The sequence below is a fragment of the Physella acuta genome, unplaced genomic scaffold, assembly GCF_028476545.2.
Source record: "Physella acuta isolate Inbredline_101_S28 unplaced genomic scaffold, ASM2847654v3 ptg000456l, whole genome shotgun sequence".
NCBI classification, from domain to species: Eukaryota; Metazoa; Mollusca; class Gastropoda; family Physidae; genus Physella; species Physella acuta.
In genome coordinates this window covers 74,174-97,058 of record NW_026731975.1, presented here as the reverse complement: position 1 = coordinate 97,058, position 22,885 = coordinate 74,174, and the positions used below count along the sequence as shown (strand labels likewise).

Sequence of the window (22,885 nt, the reverse complement as noted above, 5' to 3'; positions counted from 1 at the left end):
GTTTTAAAAAAAAAGTCAATTGTTGATAGAGACTAACATTGTTTAAAATCATTTAATTTCAAAATACATAAAATATAAATATGAATATTTACTTATATAAATGTTTTAACAAAAATAGGTAAAATAGTATCATCCACTTGCCTTCTTTCTTGTCCCCTCTATACAACATTCTCTCCTTTAGAATTCTGTCATATTTGTTATTATACAAAACAAACAGTTCAGCATAAGGACTCTTCTGTGTCATAAGTTCAGCATGGCTGCCAAATGAAACCACATGACCTTCATGCATGTATAAGACCTTGTCACATTTAGGGAGGTACTACAAAAAGATAAAGATTAAGTTTGAATAATGCAAATACTACTCTACAGTTAAATAAAACATATTTTACTTATTTTTTAAGTTTTTATGATTTAAATAAATAAAATTAATGAATTTATACATTTCAATAATAAAAGTATACAATCAAAATACAATAAAATATTCAAATATTCAAAATAGATTTTTAAAATATTTAGGCTTATAAATAATCTATTTTCTTGAAGTCTAGTATTAAAATTCTTTGACATTAAAACTAATTTTAAACAATCAACAAAAATAAACTTCAATTCAACAAACCTCTAAATGATGAGTGACCATGAAAACTGTTTTTTCATGTAGAATTGTTTTGATGCAATGAGCAAAAATATGGCGGCCCATGTTTACATCAACAGTGGAAAGGGGGTCATCAAGCAACAAAATGTCTGAGTCGCTATAAATAGCTCGAGCAAGGCAAATTCTTTGCTTCTGACCACCTGAAAGTGTCAGGCCTCGATCCCCAATCTAGTATAACATAAATAACATTAAAATACATTATTGTTGCTGAATAGAAATTTAATAACATAAGTGAATAAAATTATCGGTAAATGAATTAATATGATTTTTTAAATTTTAATTAGGTTAGTTATTTGTTGTTTAAATACAATTAGAGTAGATTATTGTTACTAAATAAAAATGTAATCTAAAATTGAATATAATTATTGGTTAAAGTGTATGGCATCTTTTATTATAATTAGGTTGGTTATTTATAGTTTAAAGTGTTTTATTAACATGCAGTAGCTTAGGTGCAGTAGGCTTACACAATATTTGGTAGTTTAAAATCTGTGATGACCATCTGGATTATTAAATATTTTTTTTAAGAATAAGTTTGTTAGAAACACATTTATATGTTATATGTGAATATATGTAAAAATAAAATTGTAAAACCTAGTCACCTCAACTTCATCTCTTGCACTGAAAGTGTCAAAGTCTTTATCAAGTCTTGTTGCTTTTATTATTCTGTCATACCTGATAAATGCAAATTTTGAAATACATGTTATAAATTAATTGCCTTACTTTATTGATATAGATATATATATATATATATATATATATATATATATATATATATATATATATATATACACTTATTTATTTATTTATTTATTAACTTTTTTTGTTTTGAAACAGAAAATATAGTGAAGGAGATCAAGTTGTAGAGCTTGAATGCCCACTTAAATGGAAATAAATGGGTTCCAATTTTAATTCTAGACTAGTCTTTAGTAGAAGTATCTGAGTCAACACAACTCTAATTTCTCAGATACTTAAAACAAAAAAAGTATATACAGATAGGAGATGTATTTATTACACAATGACCACATAAAATCATGAATTTCTTAAATTATACAGTTATTGACCTACTTTACTGCATCATACGGCAGACCAAACAGGATGTTATCTCTTGCGGTGCCATTGACAATCCACGGGTCTTGGCTTAGGAATGCTATGGATCCATTCACTTTCAATTCCCCTTCTAAAACTTGCATCTGAGAAAACATATAAAACAAAAAAATTAAATTTAAAAAAAATGTACCTATCCTACCAATGTAAAAGAGCATATATATACATATACATTGGTAAATAGTATACATATATATTTTTTATATTTTAATTTGAAAAAAACCATCGTTATCATGCTGTAAATAATGATGGAATTATGTAATTAGGTTGTAAAGGCTCATAGGTAAGGTTTGAAACATAAATTACTGATTATGAGGACTGTAATATCAGGTGTTTTGTTTTACCATTCAACTGTCTCTGTCCTAATTTCAACTCTAAAAAGAATTATGTTTAGTAAAGCTTTTGTAAGTACTTACCCTTCCCAAAATGGCAGCCAGCAAAGAACTTTTCCCACACCCTTTCATACCACATATACCAATCAACTCGCCCTGGAAAACCATACAAATTATTTTTGTTACATTATGTTGAAATATAACATTAGAAAACAGAACAACATACAGTTATATAACAATATAATAATAATTTAAAAAAAATTTGATTTAGGCCCTTATTTGAAATAATTTTTCAGTCTAATGAATAATTTAGAAAAATGTTTTTGACAACTCATTCCAATTTACCTTTTTCACACAAATATCAATCTCCTGTAATGCTGGCAACAGTGATGTGTTTCCTTCTGTGTCTGTACTATTTTCATTTTTAGGTAACAGAATGGCGGAACTCTCAACAGAATCTAAATGTGGTGCGGCATCTTTAGAGGCTGAGTGTTTGGTGTAGCTTGATTTTGTTGCGGTTGTTGTTGATAGCGTTTTAATCTCAGTTGATTTCAAACCTGCAATAATACTGTCTTCGTCTGTTGCTTCTGCAAAACATTTGAGAGCAATAATTAATTTACAATTAAAAATAACATATATTGTCACACAATTTTATTTTTGCGGAATAAATTATCATTTGAAAATGAACATTTCAATCAGTTTTTAAATATTTTAAACAAATTTTCTAATAAGTAAACAAAACGGTACCACAATCTCCTTCTTCTTCTGTTTCCCAGGTTAAAGTTGCCAGACTAATTTCCACAGAAACATCTCCATCTTTTGGCTTGTCATAAGAAGTTTTTTCTGGCATAAGCAGAATTTCCTGAAAGAGAATTAATTAAATAGATTGAAAAACTTTATTTTTAAAATAGTTAGACAAGAAAAAAAAACTACCTTTAATTTGAGTAAAATGAAAAGATAATTTTTTTCTACATATTTTACCTTATACCTGGACATAGCCACAGAAACATCAATGAGTGTTTGCACTCCGTACAGTGATGTGACAAGGGTGAAACTCATTGAGTAAAACACTGATATAACAGTAAAAGCCTAGGAAAGTTTAAAAGAGTAAATTGTAAACAAGCAGAAATATAATTAAAAAAATAAATAATTAAGAACTGAAATGAGAATTAAATACTGTCAAGAATCAAGATTTTAGTATTTTTAAGATTGGTGCTTTGTAGTTGGAATTGGAGATGTGAGAATATCTATTTGAAGGTATTTTAAATAAAGTAAATAATGTCTTAAAGTAAAAATGTAAAATATCCTAAGGGCCTCAAATGTTCAGCTAGCACCTCTTTGTTTAGGCCACTACTAATGAACAACATACAGTAACCAATTAAAAGCATCAAATTTTACCTCTTGGTAATCAATAAATAACAGAAATCTAACAATAAAATCCACTTGAATACAGATTTAGCTTACCCTGGCTGCAGTTAAGTGATTGCCTGACAAAATATACCCCAGAAACATGAAGACAGAGGCTATGACAGGAATCATTGGTGCTAGAGATGTCACAACACTCTTCAGCAGAGCACCACCTTCTAAAGCCTTACTTTCTTTCTGTCGTCTCTCTGATAGTGAGAAAAATACATGAATGTTAACTCATTCAACAGAAGTACACCAGCACTAGAAGCTAATTCATAGATAGAAATCAGATTTCTTTTAATACATATTTAAATATTTTTTGTGATATTTTTTTCAACTGTTAAACCTGATTTAGTTCTAAAGATGATGTATAATTTCTTCTAATGTTATGAAATATTTAGAATTAATCCTTTTTCCATGTCACTTTAATGTTATATAAAATATGTATATACAAACAAATGTTAAAAAAAAAATTAATCTTACCTGTTACTCTGTTGATGAATGCTCTCTCCCATCCATTCATTTTAATTAATTTCATACAAGTCAAAATTTCTGTCATTAACCCAACCTGTAATGTCATGACATATTCAATTATTAAAGCTGTATCTTATTTCCACTTAAACTTTTCCAAGTTTTAAATTTTAAGCAGTTAAATCATCAGCTGGCTACAACTCGTAATATTTGAGTGACTTACTCTCTGGCCAGTTAAAGAGACAGCTTGCTTGCGAAAATGTTCAATGCCATCATTCAAAAATTTCTGTTGATTGTAAAACATAATTGTAATTTTTAAAAATACTATCACTACTAAGATTAACATGCACTTCTTTTCTTTGGCAGTGTGATATTAATCAGTTAATCGGGATATCCATTTTTTTGTCTCTAAATCTAATCAGAGTTTAAGTTAAATTTAGATTATGAATCAGGTTTAAGATGGTGCTATAATTACAATATTAATAATTCAATACTATACTATACACTGTATAGTATCATACAGATACCAATCATTATGATATTCTAAGGTCTAAGATTCTTTGTAGTACTTTTTTGAATCTTCTGAATTTTTGGGTAGGTAAGTGCAAATTCCCACTAAAGCCCTACACTAAAAACTTACCATAACAAGAAAAACAAGAATGTAAGTGCCAATGCCCACTAAAGCCCAAACTCCCATGAGAACACCCAGGTAAATGGAACCAGCCAAGAACACAAACGGCCCTCCTATGACAAAAGGTCCATTGACCATCGCTTCAAAGATTCTCTGGCTGTCATGGCTGAACATATTGACTAGCTGGGGATAAATTAATTTACAACAATATAATTTACACACTACTATGAATATAATTTGTAAATTTACACATCGAAATATAATTAACTTAAACTTACACACCGCTACACAAAAACGATGGGTCTACATAAGGGAAACTACTCTGACTCACAAAAATGTTAAAATATATTTTTTGTTAGCCTCCCTTTATTTTTAAAAATTACCTCCCCTATCTTTTTATCTTGAAGACTTCTCAAATTGAGTATTTTCTTGTATAACAAACCCATTGCAGCTGCCCGACCTCGCATACCTGTAATAATTTTAAAAGTTTAATTAACTGTTAATTATCATGTTAATTCAAAACCATTATCTCCGTAGCTTTTTTATCATAAATTCATATTTTCTTTTAATATATCTTACCATTCAAATAATTTAAACTCCACGACAGCGAGAAAGTAAAAGAACGACAAAACTCGCACAAAATAAGGGCGACAACTATTATGAGCCCCGTCTGCAGATCTGGGTCAACAGACGAGATGTGGTCCAACAGCAAACGAAGTATGCACGCCTGCAAGTTGTACAAGAATTTTAATTCAAATAGTTTTTAAAAATTGACTCAAGTTTGTTGACGGTGTATTACACAACCAGTTCATTTAAAAATCCTAAACAATAACTACTAATGCTATAGAAAACTTTAAACCGATTGTTACATTTTTATCAGACGGTACGCACGCTAATCATAATTTTGTAAGACATCCGGTTTCACTTAGATCCAACTCACGTTAGGGTACACAGGCGGATGACCACACAATCCTTCGGGAACGTGTGTCTTGGGTACGAACGGGAGCAGCGCCTCTCCCGGGGGGGTGGGGGGGGCGACGCTGGTAAAAGTATATATATATATATATGCCCTCCATATAAATTCCATTTCGATCGGGGCGTTAGGGGCAGACCCTCATCGGGACTCCGAACGGGACCCATCCACCCCCCCCCCCCCAGTTCTTGGAGGATAGTAAGTTTAACCCTTTCGGTATTGGGTATAAGTGCTACCTCGTTATAACTGAGGTCGCTTTGACCCTACCAGTGCTGTTTTAAAAACAGATTAACTCTACTTCATCTGCCCACGTGGCGCTTAAATCCGAAGGGGTACTTTATCAATATTATCATACCGCTGACCTCCACTTGTACCAGTAAATATTGATTTTCTACAAATCCAAAATTAAATACCCTGAGTGACCAGGATTGAACTTCTTATACCTTTGGTATCTTATTTTTAATTTTTTTTTTTAAACGGTGTGGTATTGGTGACCAACGGAGGCGTGTAAATTACTATACATATATGTTTATATCTAAAAATATCTGTAAATATCTGTAGATATCTGCGGATATCGACTTACGGATCCCAGGAATGAGAATGAGAATGTGACTGAGATGACGAACACGGCCCGCAGTAAATGTTTTTTAAAGGCCCGCCTCATGGCCCGGCTCAGCGACATGTCAGTTTGACATTTTTCTGTCCTTAGTTCTTCCTCCCAAGCTTTTTCCAGACTGAAATACAATTTAAAAAAAATCTTAGTTGTAATCTTTGAAGTGAAAAAGAGTTACTGCAACTGACATTATTATTTAAAAAAAACTTATAAGAGAAAAAAATGTTTTATTTATTATAGTATTTTTCATAATCCCATGTATGGTTGTTCCAACAGTTGATCAAGTTGCCCCCCTTGAATTACTAACTGTTAATTTTTTGTATTTTTTGTAAATAAATTATCATCTAAATACGATTTAAGTTGTAAGTCTTGATTAATAAAGTTCACAATATATAAAATCCCTTAATAAATCAAATGTTCTAATTCTCATTAAAAAAACGACTGATCCAACAAAATAACTGGGCAGTGAATAGCCGAGTGATCTCCCCTGAAAATGCTAATGTGAAAATGTGATACTGTGAAATATTTTGATTGTTTATGCTTTCAACCTTTTTGAACGAAACAGCAGGCAGCCCGCAGACGTGATGAAAGATACCCGACCGCTGCTTGAGGTGCAGGTGCAAAGCCCAAACATTGTAACGGCACGGAAATGTTTTAGACAACAATAATTTAAAACTTGGTTTGTTTTCTCGAGAAAATCGTGGTTAAAAAAAATGTTATTACCACATTTTAACAAAGGGGAGGGAATTATTATGAAGAAAAGGGAGGAAATCATCAGGAAGATTTAACGTGTCTAAAACTGAATTGCAAGATGATTTTTCAAAAAGCTGTGATCAAAATTTCAATATACTGTTAAAATATCTTCGCTTTGTAATTATTTGGCTTAAAAGGTTCTTTTTTTTTCATCACTGGCGCAGCTAAGCGAGGAGGCGGGGGAGTTCTGCCCCGGTCAACAAAACCTGATTAACTTTCCAGATTTTCTATACAGCTAGAACGACTTCGAACATACACATTCATAAACATCATAAATATCCGCATATAAATAATATATATATATATATATATATATATATATATATATATATATATATATATATATATATATATATATGCCCTATATCTATATATAGTTAGCAACATGACAATTCCTATATATGAATTTTTTTTATTGATATCGCAACATAAGTTACATTGGTGTTAGCTCTGCGACTGTATTTGTGTGGTGTGTGTGTGTGTGTGTGTGTGTGGTGTGTTTCGCTACTTACAGCTGGACATTTGTTTCCGCTGTGTCCTCGTCCATGAACCGGAAGGTAAACAATCGGTTGATGCCTCGTCTGTACAAGCTGAGCATTATGGTCCACATCCACCAGAACGAGGCACGGGACAGTATGCCCGCCCGGCTGACCTCAATTCTGATCAATTTGGAGCTTTTCCCGTAGATAGCACTGAGAATGGGGTAAAAGAAAAGTATGATGCACACATGGTTCGGGTGCAGAGTTTCTTTCAGGCATCTCTTCGGGGGAGGGGGGGAAGGCTAAGCCCCCCCGAAGAAAGTCTACCGCCCCCCCCCCCCCCGAACGCAACGGAATTTATATAGAAAACATACTTTTACCTGTGTCCGCCCCCCCCCCCCCCCCCCCGAAAATATCAAGTGCCCCCCTCCCGGAAAATAAGTCTGGATGAAACACTGTTCGGGTGTCGTCTGGACGTCTGGTGCGGTCCAGACCCTCCCCCCCCCCCTCCCCCCTCCCCGAACCTGGACGTGACAAGATAGACTAGATGCAGGTAATGTAAATATTGCTTCGTTTAGAATCTAAAAGTTTTGTTTGTTTGTTTTGAAAAAAACAAAAACGGCCAAGTTAGCGTTAGCTTCGATCATTTAATCGTTATGTTCAGACATTTTTCTAAAGGAAGCTCTTGAAACATTCAGGGGTGGGGGGGGGGGGGCAATGTTTCAGATTTTTTTTCTTCGAGGGAGAAACAGAGATACACCATAACAAAAAACATAATACAATTCTAAGCAAATTCTAGCAATATTATTGCTAATATTTTAAGATGAGTAGCAATGGATGAGGATATAGGGGGGGGGGGGGGTGACACTACAGCGAAATTACTAATTTTAATAAAAAATTCTCTCTCTCGCTCTGACACCTTTTGGGTTAAGATACAGGATATTTTTATATAACGATACAATATGTTGTAGTAATTGATTAAAACAGTTCGATATTTCGATATAACTTACTTTCTCTGATCTATTGACTGGCTAACAGATCTGACCAGTCCGTCCTTGACCTTCACAGCTCCTCCACCCTTCACCTTGGCTGTTTTTTTCTCTTTCTTGGAAGACATTTTACCGTTGGATGAATTCACGCCATTGTGCCCTGCTGGATAATATGTAGCTGTGGTTAAAGGAGGTGACAGGAGATGGTGATACAGTGTGGTGATACAGTGTGGTGACAAGCGATGGGGATACAGTGTGGTGATACAGTGTGGTGACAAGCAATGGTGATACAGTGTGGTGACAAGCGATGGTGATACACGAAGGTGAGAAGCAATGGTGATACAGGAAGGTGACAAGAGATGGTGATACAGTGAGGTGACAGGAGATGGTGATGCAGTGTGGTGACAAGGGTTAGTGATACAGGAAGGTGACAAGCGATGGTGATACATGAAGGTTACAAGCGATGGTGGTATAGGGTGGTGACAAGAGATGGTGATACAGTGTGGTGATACAGTGTGGTGACAAGCGATGGTGATACAGGAAGGTGACAAGAGATGGTGATACAGTGAGGTGACAGGAGATGGTGATGCAGGGTGATGACAAGGGTTAGTGATACAGGAAGGTGACAAGCGATGGTGATACATGAAGGTGACAAGAGATGGTGATACAGTGTGGTGACAAGAGATAGTGATACAAGAGGTGACAAGCGATGGTGATACAGTGTGGTGACAAGCGATGGTGATACAGTATGGTGACAAGAGATAGTGATACAAGAGGTGATAAGCGATGGTGATACATTGTGGTGACAAGAGATGGTGATACAGTGTGGTGACAAGAGATGGTGATACAGTGTGGTGACAAGCGATGGTGATACAATGTGGTGACAAGAGATGGTGATACAGTGTGGTGACAAGCGATGGTGATACACGAAGGTGAGAAGCAATGGTGATACATGAGGTGACAAGAGATGGTGATACAGTGTAGTGATAAGCGATGGTGATACAGTGTGGTGACAAGAGATGGTGATACAGGAAGGTGAATAGCGATGGTGATACAGTGTGGTGACAAGAGATGGTGATACAGTGTGGTGACAAGCGGTGGTGATACAGTGTGGTGACTAGCGATGGTGGTACAAGATGGTGATACGCGATGGTGATACAGGAAGGTGACAAGCAATGGTGATACACGAAGGTGACAATAGATGGTGATACATGAGGTGAGAAGCGATGGTGATACAGTATCGTGACAAGAGATGGTGATACAGTGTGGTGACAAGAGATGGTGATACAGTGCGGTGAATAGCGATGGTGATACAGGAAAGTGACAAGAGATGGTGATACAGTGTGGTGATACAGTGTGGTGACAAGCGATGGTGATACAGTGCGGTGAATAGCGATGGTGATACAGGAAAGTGACAAGAGATGGTGATAAATTGTGGTGACAAGTCATGGTGAAACAAGAAGGTGACAAGTGATGGTGATACATGAAGGTGATAAGAGATAGGGAATGGGGATCCATTGAAAAAGCCAAAAAACTAACTTTTTTAGCCTAACCCACATTTTTTTTTAAATAAAAGATATTTGGACCTTGTCATCCTAACTGTTTGTACAAAAATTGTTTCCCATTTAGTTATAGTTCTATCTACAGACTGTTTTAAAACGTATTGAGGTAATACTGCAGGCAGTGCCGGCTCCAGGTTATTTAGCGACTTGGCAAAACTTCTTAAAACGCCCGCTTTCACACAAATTAATTACTAAAACATATGTGTAAGAAAACAATTAATTAAAAGTGACGTATTAATTTATTATCACTTGCATACACGTTATCAGTAGACATCAAAATCAAATTTTACTTGCCTCCTTCGTCTCAAAAGTTTGTACTAATTCCTTCATTTTATTGAAGTTGTTGCTAAGTCCACGAGTCTACTTTGTACTTTACGACATAGACCCCCCCCGTATAAAATTTTAAGTGCTCCCCCTCCCTTCTCGGGAGAAAAAAGTCTGGGGAAAAAACCGCAAAAAATATATTCTTGTAGTGTTGGGCTCTATGCAGTCCTCCCAAGTTGAGTTCCAAAACGGAACGTACCTGTTTTAAGCTTGACTGTCTTCAGAGTTTCTTCCAGGCATCTCTTCGGGGGGGGGGGGGGGCGGGCGATGCCCCCCTGAATTTTTTTTACCGCCCCCCCCCCCCGAACGAAATGAAATTTATATAATTTATATAGAAAATATATACTTTTAACAGTGTCCGCCCCCCCCCCCCCCCGAAGAAAGTCTACCGCCCCCCCCCCCCCCGAAAATGTCAAGTGCCCCCCCCCCCCCCCCCCCCGGAGAAAAAATTCTGGAAGAAATACTGACTGTCTTTAGTTATAATTGTAAGATGTCTATATTGAGTGATTATGAAACGATTTTTTTGTTTTTGAAAAATAAAAGGTTAGAAATGTTATAGATTCCAGCCTAAAATTGTTATACATGGATCCTTTAGGAGAGGGTGAAAAATATGAAAAGACTATTAATTAGATGTTTAATTTACGACTAAGACTGTATGTTTACTAATATTAAGTATTGCAATCTACATCGGCTACTGGTGTATTTGTTTTTCAACTTGACAATGCTAAAAAACCTACCTAGAACTTAAGCTCTATATAATTTTTACAATAGCAAATAATAACTTAAAGTTGTATTTATATGTAAGCGGTCAACCTAAGGTGCAGGAATTTTAAATGAATGTAAAGTTAAACAACGAATTATCTCCCATTTGAAAATCCGAATTCCAAAATTTTATTCACAGGAAATAACTTTCACAAGAATAACTAAATTAACCAGTGTGTAAGTAAGACATGCTTGCAAAACACAATAAAACGCTTTATATTTCATAACGTAATAATTACAAAAATCTTTTATATTAGCAATGTAACCTTGTAAAAAGAAAATATTTTACTCATTGAATACTTAACTGTAGGTTTTGTTTGAAAGTCTAAACATGTTAGCTTTATTACAATATACTTTTATTCAATTCTGATGACAGACTCATAAATGTATCTAGTTTTAACCTACATGATATATATTTTGGATCCCCTAAATAAGGGGGACACCTTTCAAATAATCCATTCCAAACACATGTAACTGATTTAGACGTTGCTAGAATTATTGATTAAATATAAAAAAATATAATTTGAGAAAAAACAAAGTTTAATGTTAGTTTTAAATCCCATCCTTTTTAATATTATATATTGATACTTTTAAGAGTGGTAATATAGATTCCTAAAAAAACTAAAGATTTTCAATTAGAGAACGCCCACCTTTCTTTGTTGTGTGTTCCGTACTTAATTGAAATCATCTAACTTACGATTAACTCGACTACTCGATATAATCTACTACATTCACAACACATATCAAACTTCGATACTTAAACATAACTAGACTCGATGCTCCATAACTACAACACCAACTCGTTTAACGGTACTCCCAATCAACAACGATTTCACTTAACCTACTACCACACTTTAACAGTCAATATAATTCGATACCTTAATACCACAAGAATCAATACTCCCGAACTCCAGAACTACGATACTTCATCACCCACATTATCATTTCTCTTTTACCAATCAAATTCCATTAGACCTTGCCTTCATTTACATAACAGCCGAATAAAAATTAAGACACTTTAACACTTCGATACTATATACCTATATCATACCATATCAGCAACAGCCTTCCGCCGTTACTAACAAATCTAAACGATTCATCAAAACTTACCAAACAATTACAATACTTTGAACACCCCGTCATTACAAAACTCTATACACCAGGACAGATTTCTAATTCAAAGTCAGAGAAAACGAGACTTACAAGCCCTATTCAAATTAGATAACCGTTTGAAATGTTCGAAATTTAAATTACGAACTTTATTTAATCGTTTTCTACATCAATTATGTGACACCAAAATTAAAAAGGCAAAGTGGCTGGTAAAAAGCGCCCCGACCTTTCCAAATAAGGAAGGTGGGGTTGCATTTTCACCATCGCGAATAAATATAGGCCTATATAGACCTAATTTTGGGGTGGGGTGCAAAATTGATAATTCGTCCTGAATGCCGAAATAGATCGCTACTCCTTTATAAAAGTTATTAACTATTAAGTACTTTTTGATAATAGCGATTAAACAAGTTGCGCCCCCCTAGGCATCGCGCCCTAGGCGACCGCCTGTAGCGCCGGCCCTGACTGCAAAATACTGTCTAAAATAGAGGAACATGCAGGCATTTGTCAAACCCGAGGTAAGTTAACATCGCGATGTTTATGAGCGGAAATTGAGAGACCCGAATCTGCATTACCAGACAGGTATAAAACGATAGGCCTAACAGCAAATACGTAAAACGTCACTAACGAGCAGACATAAAACGTCATTTATAGTCATGTGCACAACGTAACTTACAGGCAGGTATAAAACGTCATTGGATATTGCGTAAAACGTCATAGATAAGCATAATGAAAACGTCTCTTGCAGACATGCTTAAAACATCACAAACAACTGTGTACAACTTGAAAACCCGACAGCTAATCTGCATAAAGTCATAACACAAATTGTCATGGGACGTTTCAGCTAACAACTACTTGCTGTGTAAAGTTAATTGAACTAAGACCAAATTAGCATGACGTCACAATGATCGGCATTCACACCACAAGTCACACAATGTCACCAGTGTTTCTTTCAGACATTTTTCTCCTGGGTCGACGGGAGGGGTGGGGTCGCTTAAAGTGGTTAAAGTATATTTTTTCAATATAGAGCATATATGGGGCGGAGGGGGGGGGCGGTGGACGTGCTTGGGGGGGGGGGGGGGGAAAGACAGTGCAGAAAACCTGTATGCAGAGGCGTAGCGAGGAAGGGGGGGGGGGCGGGGGTGCACCGGGTGACACCATTTAGGGGGGGTGACAAAATATATAGAGAAAAGTGTTTGAGGGGGGGGTGCAAATCGAAAGTTTGAGGGGGGGGGGGGTGCAAATCGAAAATTTGTCCCCGGGAAGGGTCGCTGCGCCTCTAGGGAGTGACATCATTAAGTGCCGCACCGGGTGACACCCGACCTCGCTACGCCACTGCCTGTATGTCACACAAACCTACACGTAAGACAATATACCTGTCACACAATAAACCTGTCATATGATCTACCTGCCAGACAATATACCTGTCAGTCTTTCCACCTGTCGCATCATTAACCTGTCGTAATATCAAGGTTTCGTTAAATTCTTTTGTACGTGTAAAAAAAATAATAATTTACGACCACCTCAGCAGGTAATTTCAAATATTTTAAAATCAGATTTGTTTTAGATTAAAAGAGTTGCAACGTGTGTTTGGCGAATTTCTTTACGTTGTTTGCGTGAAGACAATGCTACGTCCCCATAAAGGGCTGAGTTGGGCCGGAGGTTAAATAGTTCATACCTTGGTCTGGTGACAGGTAGATACGCCGCTTGTTATCTAAATCTTGGGTGTACATGGGTTCTGGGAAATTCTACCAGTGGTCCTGGGGATTCTATCGGGGGTCCTGGGAAATTCTACCAGGGGCTCTGGGGATTCTATCGGGGGTCGTGGTAATCTGCCAGGAGTCATGGAAAATTCTACCAGGGGTCATGGAAATTCTACCAGGGGTCATGGAAATTCTACCAGGGGTCATGGAAATTCTACCAGGGGTCATTGAAATTCTACCAGGGGTCATTGATATTCTACCAGGGGTCATGGGAATTCCACCAGGGGTCGTGGAAATTCCGAGGGGTTATGGGAATTCAACGGGAAACATAAATTCTATAAGAGCCATTAATTTCAATTAAAGGGCTTGAAACGTGTACTAGTCTGCTAAGTCGAGAGCCTCAAGTTCGAATCCGGGTTCAAGTCAGTAGAACGACCCTGAGCCCAGCCAGCTCTGATGGGTACCTAACTTAGGTTAGGGAAAGTAAAGGCGGCTGGGCATAGTACTGACCACACTTTGCCGAGGTCTGAAACAGTTAAACTCTACATGATCTGCCTCATGTGTTTAGGGCACGAACGGGAAAAGATGATGAGGAACTCGTATAATTAAGATGAGAAATCTATCAAGATTCAAGTAAATATTGCCAGTCATCTCTTTACTGTTTCCATACTACCACACCAGAGGTGATGTCTAAACAGTTTTACAAGCAACACCCACATAGTGACAGTAACATTATAGTATCATGATAAATACTTATTATGTTTTATATAGATTCTAATTACAGAAAAAACACCTAAGAAGTCCTTGTTTTGTTTACTATGGACTCGAACTAAAGACAAACCAGGCTTACTGCTGTTTTATATACACTCTAGCTCAACACTAGCTGTGGACAAACTAGAATTAGTTCTGTTTTATACAGACTCTAGCTAAAGGCAAACTAGACCTAGTTGTTTTATATAGACTTTAGCTAAGGACAAACAATAATCAGCTCTGTTTTATACAGACTCTAGCTAAGGACAAACTAAGAAATCCTAGACTCTAGATATGTTTTATATAGACATTGTTAGATTTTTGTATGCGGAACAATAAAAAACAAACAAAAAATTCGCAGAAAAATAATGAGATGAGATAGGAATCAGTGAGAGATTGTCAGTCAAGCTTTGTGTTGTTTGTCGAGGTCGGCTTGGGTTAGGGTTAGGTTTCACTAGATCCGTGATACTTGAATGGTTTTTTTTTTGTAACGGCTGATATCTGAGCCTGAAGGTTTGGTGGTTGATGGGTCGTGTCGTCATGCATGACTACACTGGCAGCCATTGTGTCATTAATTGTGTTTGAAAGTCTCTTGGCGCGATCAAGGATGTCCTGGCCACAAGGAAGGACATTGAGCTACAGGCTACAGGGAAGGACATATTGTGCTACAGGCTACAGGGAAGGACATATTGTGCTACAGGCCACAGGGAAGGACATTGTGCTACAGGCCACAGGACATATTGTGCTACAGGCCACAGGGAAGGACATATTGTGCTACAGGCCACAGGGAAGGACATATTGTGCTACAGGCCACAGGGAAGGACATATTGTGCTACAGGCCACAGGAAAGGACATTTTGTACAACAGGCCACAGGGAAGGACATATTGTGCTACAGGCCACAGGGAAGGACATATTGTGCTACAGGCCACAGGGAAGGACATAGTGTGCTACAGGCCACAGGGAAGGACATTGTGCTACAGGGAAGGACATTGTGCTACAGGCTTCAGGACATATTGTGCTACAGGCCACAGGGAAGGACATTGTGCTACAGGCCACAGGGAAGGACATTGTGCTACATGCCACAGGGAAGGACTGCTACAGGCCACAGGGTAGGATATATTGTGCTACAGGCCACAGGGAAGGACATATTATGCTACAGGCCACAGGGAAGGACATATTGTGCTACAGGGAAGGACATATTGTGCTATAGGCCATAGGGAATGACATATTGTGCTACAGGCCACAGGGAAGGACATATTGTGCTACAGGCCACAGGAAAGGACATATTATGCTACAGGCCACAGGGAAGGACATATTGTGCTACAGGGAAGGACATATTGTGCTATAGGCCATAGGGAATGACATATTGTGCTACAGGCCACAGGGAAGGACATATTGTGCTACAGGCCACAGGAAAGGACATATTATGCTACAGGCCACAGGGAAGGACATTGTGCTACAGGCCACAGGGAAGGACATTGTGCTACAGGCCACAGGGAAGGACATATTGTGCTACAGGCCACAGGGAAGGACATATTGTACTACAGGCCACAGGAAAGGACATATTATGCTACAGGCCACAGGGAAGGACATTGTGCTACAGGCCACAGGGAAGGACATTGTGTTACAGGCCACAGGGTAGGACATATTGTGCTACAGGCCACAGGGAATGACATATTGTGCTACAGGCCACAGGAAAGGACATATTGTGCTACAGGGAAGGACATATTGTACTATAGGCCATAGGGAATGACATATTGTGCTACAGGCCACAGGGAAGGACATATTGTGCTACAGGCCACAGGGAAGGACATATTGTGCTACAGGGAAGGACATATTGTGCTACAGGCCACAGGGAAGGACATATTGTGCTACAGGCCACAAGGAAGGACATTGTGCTACAGGCCACAGGAAAGGACATTGTGCTACAGGCCACAGGACATTGTGCTACAGGCCACAGGGAAGGACATATTGTGCTACAGGCCACAGGGAAGGACATATTGTGCTACAGGCCACAGTGAAGGACATATTGTGCTACAGGCCACAGGGAAGGACATTGTGCTACAGGCCACAGGGAAGGACATATTGTGCTACAGGCCACAGGGAAGGACACATGGTGCTACAGGCCAAAGGACATATTGTGCTACAGGCCACAGTGAAGGACATTGTGCTACAGGCCACAGGGAAGGACATATTATGCTACAGCCCACAGGGAAGGACACATTGTGCTACAGGCCACAGGGAAGGACATATTGTGCTACAGGCCACAGGGAAGGACATATTGTGCTACAGGCCACAGGGAAGGACATATTGTGCTACAGGCTAAAGGAAAGGACATATTATGCTACAGGCCACAGGGAAGGACATATTGTGCTACAGGCCACAGGACATATTGTGCTACAGGCCACAGGGAAGGACATATTGTGCTACAGCCCACAGGGAAGGACATATTGTGCTACAGGCCACAGGGAAGGACATATTAAGCTACAGGCCACAGGGAAGGACATTGTGCTACAGGGAAGAACATATTGTGCTACAGGCCACAGGGAAGGACATATTGTTCTACAGGCCACAGGGAAGGACATTATGCTACAGGGAAGGACATATTATGCTACAGGCCACAGGACATATTGTGCTACAGGCCACAGGGAAGGACATTATGCTACAGGGAAGGACATATTATGCTACAGGCCACAGGGAAGGACATTATGCTACAGGGAAGGACATATTGTGCTACAGGCCACAGGACATATTGTGCTACAGGCCACAGGGAAGGACATATTGTGCTACAGGCCACAGGACATATTGTGCTACAGGCCACAGGGAATGACATTGTGCTACAGGCCACAGGGAAGGACATTGTGCTACAGGTAAGGACATATTGTGCTACAGGCCACAGGGAAGGACATATTGTGCCACAGGGAAGGACATTGTGCTACAGGCCACAGGGAAGGACATATTGTGCTACAGGCCACAGGGAAGGACACATGGTGCTACAGGCCAAAGGACATATTGTGCTACAGGCCACAGTGAAGGACATTGTGCTACAGGCCACAGGGAAGGACATATTATGCTACAGCCCACAGGGAAGGACACATTGTGCTACAGGCCACAGGGAAGGACATATTAAGCTACAGGCCACAGGGAAGGACATTGTGCTACAGGGAAGAACATATTGTGCTACAGGCCACAGGGAAGGACATATTGTTCTACAGGCCACAGGGAAGGACATTATGCTACAGGGAAGGACATATTATGCTACAGGCCACAGGACATATTGTGCTACAGGCCACAGGGAAGGACATTATGCTACAGGGAAGGACATATTATGCTACAGGCCACAGGGAAGGACATTATGCTACAGGGAAGGACATATTGTGCTACAGGCCACAGGACATATTGTGCTACAGGCCACAGGGAAGGACATATTGTGCTACAGGCCACAGGACATATTGTGCTACAGGCCACAGGGAAGGACATTGTGCTACAGGTAAGGACATATTGTGCTACAGGCCACAGGGAAGGACATATTGTGCTACAGGGAAGGACATATTGTGCTACAGGCCACAGGGAAGGACATATTGTGCTACAGGCTACAGGACATATAGTGCTACAGGCCACAGGGAAGGACATATTGTGCTACAGGCCACAGGGAAGGACATTGTGCTACATGTGTTGTGTAATGTGGATCAAATTTCAAGTCAATAGAGAAAACTATTCATATTATTTTTGAAAACACGTCGAATCGAATTACCCCCCCCCCCTCCCCCTTTTCCCTTCCTTCCCCGGCAGTGGCATGGGAGGTGGGGGGGGGGGTGTTAGGGAATTAGGCTGTATTAAAGAAATCAGGTGTTGCTTTATGTTTTACAATTTCAACATTTTAAAGGTCATAAACACAACAACTTTAAGCTTTTTAACATTGAACTAAAAAACATACATGTTATATACATCCCTATACAACACATTTTAAAAGAAAATAAACCATCAAGAGGTATAATTATAGATTTAGCTTATTAAGCTAAATGTTCACCTGGGATGTGCAAAATGGATGCGGCGTGTTAATTTTTCAATGGACACACAGTTGCCCTTTAGTATTAAAGTAGCTTCGCAAATCTAATAATTTGATATTGGTCTTCAATGTAGGTAAAAAATAGTTGTTATAGACATTTTCTGTGATGAACGTTTATGAAAGAAATAATTTTTTCTTTATATATAACAAATTTAATATAGCTAACAGTTTTGTTTTTGAAATACAGTTAAATTACAATTCCAAATCTAATAAATATAAAATTATACAGCTAATTTAAAATAATGTTAAAGCCTTACTTAATTATATAATAAAAAAAATAACTGTTTCTTTTAGTACAGAATTTTATCTTTATTTTTAACCACTTTTAAGAATATAGCTCATGATTGTTTCCCTTGGTATACTATGATATTACAATGGGGCCGGACGTTTTCACGAAAGACACTTTCCCGCAGAGGCGTGGCGAGGGGGGGGGGGGTGCGTACCGCACCGGGTGACACCATTTGGGGGGGGGGGGGTGACACCAAGGCATAAAATAGCAAAATATATAGAGAAAAATTATTTGATGTGGGGGGGGGGGAGGGGTAGAAATCGAAGTTTGACGGGGGTGGGGGGTGCAAATCGATAATTGAAAGTTTGTCCCCGGGAAGGGTCGCTATACCTCTGGGGGGGGGGGGGGGGTGACACCATTAAGTGCCGCTTTTCCGAATGCCGTTTTCTAGTTCACAACGCTGTTAAAATACAAGACAGCATCAAACCAATGCCCATCTTTTACTGATCGGCTATTCGAAACTGATCATTCGATTTAGACAGAAAAGAATAAAATACACATTGTTGAAGACGATGTTGTATAAGCATAGAGCAGATTAATCATGTATTTTAAAACATTAAAAAACGACCACACATAATATTTTCCCTTTGGTAAGTTTCTATTCAACTTATTTTTTTTTTAACCTATCGTTCATTTGACGAAGTCTAAATACCGAAACGTGTTTTCATATTTCTAAATTTTAAATTAAAGTTCTGTCAATTATTATTATTATTTTTTTTTTTTTTGGTGTAGATTTATAATATTATCGAAGCTGAACATCGACCCATATCAAAAGTTATTTACACCAAAGTTAGGTCACGCAGACCTTGAGAAAAAAATCTCAAACACCTCGCTTGATCTTATCAGTCTATATATCAATCATAACAACCTCCCCTCGCCCCACCCCTAAATAGCTCAAATAGTCTTGAAATAAATGTGGGTGTTCCCGTTTTAGAAAGTTTGCCTCGGGGCTGACATTTGGTTGCTAAAATTAGAACGAGACTAGACCCGCCGCATCAATGCAGTTTATTATAGAGATCTAGTCTATATGTTCAAATATCATATTTAGAGCACACAGCATCTGAGCAAAGGTGAGATAAACACCGAACTGAAACTGAACGACTTGGGGGGGGGGGGGGGTATTATAAAGACAAAATAAATTTTTGGTGTGACGAGTTCTAATTTTTGCAAAGCTATGTAAAGCTTGTTATAGATATAGATCTACTTGTTTTTATTTTATTTTATTATTATCTCAGTACGAATTCGATTCGATGGTTCTTACCGATATATTCACAGAGTGGTTTGGTCAACGATGGTTCCGAGTGTGAATTATGCTTACTTGTCACTCTTCAAAGAATGGGTAATAAGGAGGGGAAGTGTATCTTTCAGACTTTTTTTCTCCGCGGAAGGAATGGGGGGGGGGGGGCACTTGAAACCTTTTTTTGGGGAGGGGGGGCGGACACTGGTAAAAGTATATATTTTCTATATAAAATTGTATTTCGTTCTGGGGGCGAGGAGGGGGGTGGGGGGTGGGGTTTAAAGGCTGTAGACATGCTTGGTGGAGGGGGTGGCGGTCCTCCCGAATGGTTGTCTGAGAGAAACACTGGGGGGGTGGTTGGGTTCAAGAAATGGGTTTAGGCTAATCCTATTGCTAAACTTGTATCATCAATACGCCCACCCATTCATTCAGTTAATAACAACTACATCTAGTTGTTAGTAGGACTTAACTTATTCTGTTGTTTTATCCATTGAAACGAAAAAAAACAACAACACCACAACAACGTAGAGCAACCTACCTATGTCTTCTTGGTCCATGAACGAGACAACTTATTTTCCAAATTTCTGCCTTGAATTATTCCAATTTTTTTTTTAAAACAACAACACAAATATTACAATTATTCTCAATCGTGTATAAAGACTTTGACTTGACAGTTCCTTGCATAAAATCAGTATTTACTAGCTCTGGACAATTTCTTGAAGTTTCTAACTGGAATTGAATAGATTATATCCTGTTGTTTGACAACTTCGTATCCAGTCTGTGTTAAATCCACACATGTCTTTATCCACTCGTTGCTAGTATCCACATAGTCATGTTGTCAAACCTAGAATAAAACGAAACAAATTTAAACAACAAATTAGACTTTGATATAAAGTTCTTCTTCTTCGTTCTTAATTTTAGTGTTGGAACAGGATCCCCTCCAGTACAATTAAGTATACGTGTCAACTGGTTATGCGCCATTGAGGCTAATGACTCCGATTTCAGCCTGCTTTTCTTTTTTGATTTGCTTCCATAGCCTTTGTCCAACCAAACGAAATGGAATATATATAGAAAACATTTATTTTCACCAGTGTCGTCCCCCCCCCAGAATATGTAGCCCCCCCCCCCCCCCCCCCCCCCCCCGAGAAAAAAGTCAGGAAGAAACACTGGTTACAATATAACCGGAAGTTACACGTATATTACATTCATACTTTTAAATTACATTATTTGTTTCGTTAAGTCTATCGTAAAACCCAATCTCGAACAGTTAAGTGAGGGTTTACAAATTTTCCGGCAAGGGTTTTATTTTTAATCTTTTAACATGGTTGAGTGGTTCTCCCTCTTCTGTCTGTTGTTTTAAGTGCCTCACAGAGTTCAATCAAGGAAAACAACACACACATAAATGACGCCTTTTAAAATTTGTACTCTACAGTCGATCCTGTACTAGCCGATGTTAATACTTTAATCGGGTCACGGTGAAGATAGTCAAACTTTATAAGGGGTCGGTCGGTTGAGGAAGGTTAGGAATTTGGTGACGATGTGTGAAATGGGGGTGGGGGGGGGGTGTTCAGAAACAGAGACGTCACAGTGTTACATTTAAAAAGTAATGCTCTTAGCTGAATTTTATACGTCATTTCGCGCTTTTGAAAGCTGATTTATAAATGGTGTTAGATCTAGATCTAGTAATTGATTAATACACTCTAAGATGACCGAGTTTAGTCAACATTAAAAATAATATAATTAAACTGCAATTTTGATGGGAGGGGGATAGGCTGAGGTGTGACGTCATTTTAGAGGGGGGGGGGGCTGTTTTATTTGACTATATGTGACGATGGGGAGGGGGTGTAAAATCGTCCAAAAACGTGACGCCATTTATAGAACCCCCTCCCCCGCTCCTCCTTTACATTACTCTAATCCTACTCCTGACAGAGCCATCATCGTTCCGTTTCATTCCGCCAAACAGCTCTTCGTTACCTAGAAGCTGCGACATCATAGCCTACGGACATCTAGAATCTATCATTAAAACAAAGTGTAAAGATCTTCTACACCGCAAGAAATGTTTTTCTAACAGATCTAGACTATGTCCGATAAAAAAATCGAGAAATCCAACTTACTTTCAACAAGCAGACGACACACGTTTCACCAAACGACTGTCAATGTTTAGCAGCACACGCAATAAATAACCCAACAGGCCTTAACACACATCACCGAATAAAATGCCAGAAACTATTTTGAAAATCAGATCAATAATTTAATTAAAACAACTAACATTTAAACAAAACTTTTATCAAATTAACTGTCACGAGTTTAAGTTATTTTTCCCAATCACACGTGATTTTAAATATAGACACCTGTTATTAAACAAACAAATTGATACACTCCTTTGTACGGACTGTTGTTTTATCTATGAGCAGATAACTCCGAAATAAACAGATGCGTGTAATTTTAAGTCCTGAAACACCACTTTAAAGTCACTTGTGATCGCTTAGTCTACACAGTGTTATCAAACTCTGACAATGTTGAACAGTCTTCCGGTGTTACGATATATTTGTACCCCGGTTTTTTTTAACACTCCTTGTTAACAGTGCAGTTTTGAGTTGGCTTTGATCTTTTATATCTCGGTGTTAAAAAAAATTGTGAAGTGCTGACATATTTATTCGCGCTGTGCTTTGTAAAT

The 22,885-nt window shown here is 38.2% G+C and overlaps 1 protein-coding gene across 1 annotated transcript; it reads right to left on the bottom strand.

Moving 5' to 3' along the window:
- Positions 1 to 15: 15 nt before the first annotated feature.
- On the bottom strand, positions 16 to 22,484 carry LOC131943430 (ATP-binding cassette sub-family C member 5-like). The gene is made up of 20 exons (XM_059303559.1): positions 22,323 to 22,484; positions 20,747 to 21,052; positions 8,426 to 8,564; positions 7,449 to 7,628; positions 6,154 to 6,304; positions 5,177 to 5,324; positions 4,981 to 5,066; positions 4,607 to 4,780; positions 4,190 to 4,252; positions 3,979 to 4,063; positions 3,553 to 3,701; positions 3,070 to 3,177; positions 2,836 to 2,950; positions 2,434 to 2,675; positions 2,173 to 2,244; positions 1,718 to 1,842; positions 1,252 to 1,324; positions 617 to 820; positions 142 to 319; positions 16 to 32 (listed from the first exon to the last, which is right to left on the bottom strand). The coding sequence occupies exons 2-20, from the start codon at positions 20,763 to 20,765 to the stop codon at positions 16 to 18; spliced, it is 2,328 nt and encodes a 775-aa protein (XP_059159542.1). The 5' UTR covers positions 20,766 to 21,052; positions 22,323 to 22,484.
- Positions 22,485 to 22,885: the final 401 nt, after the last annotated feature.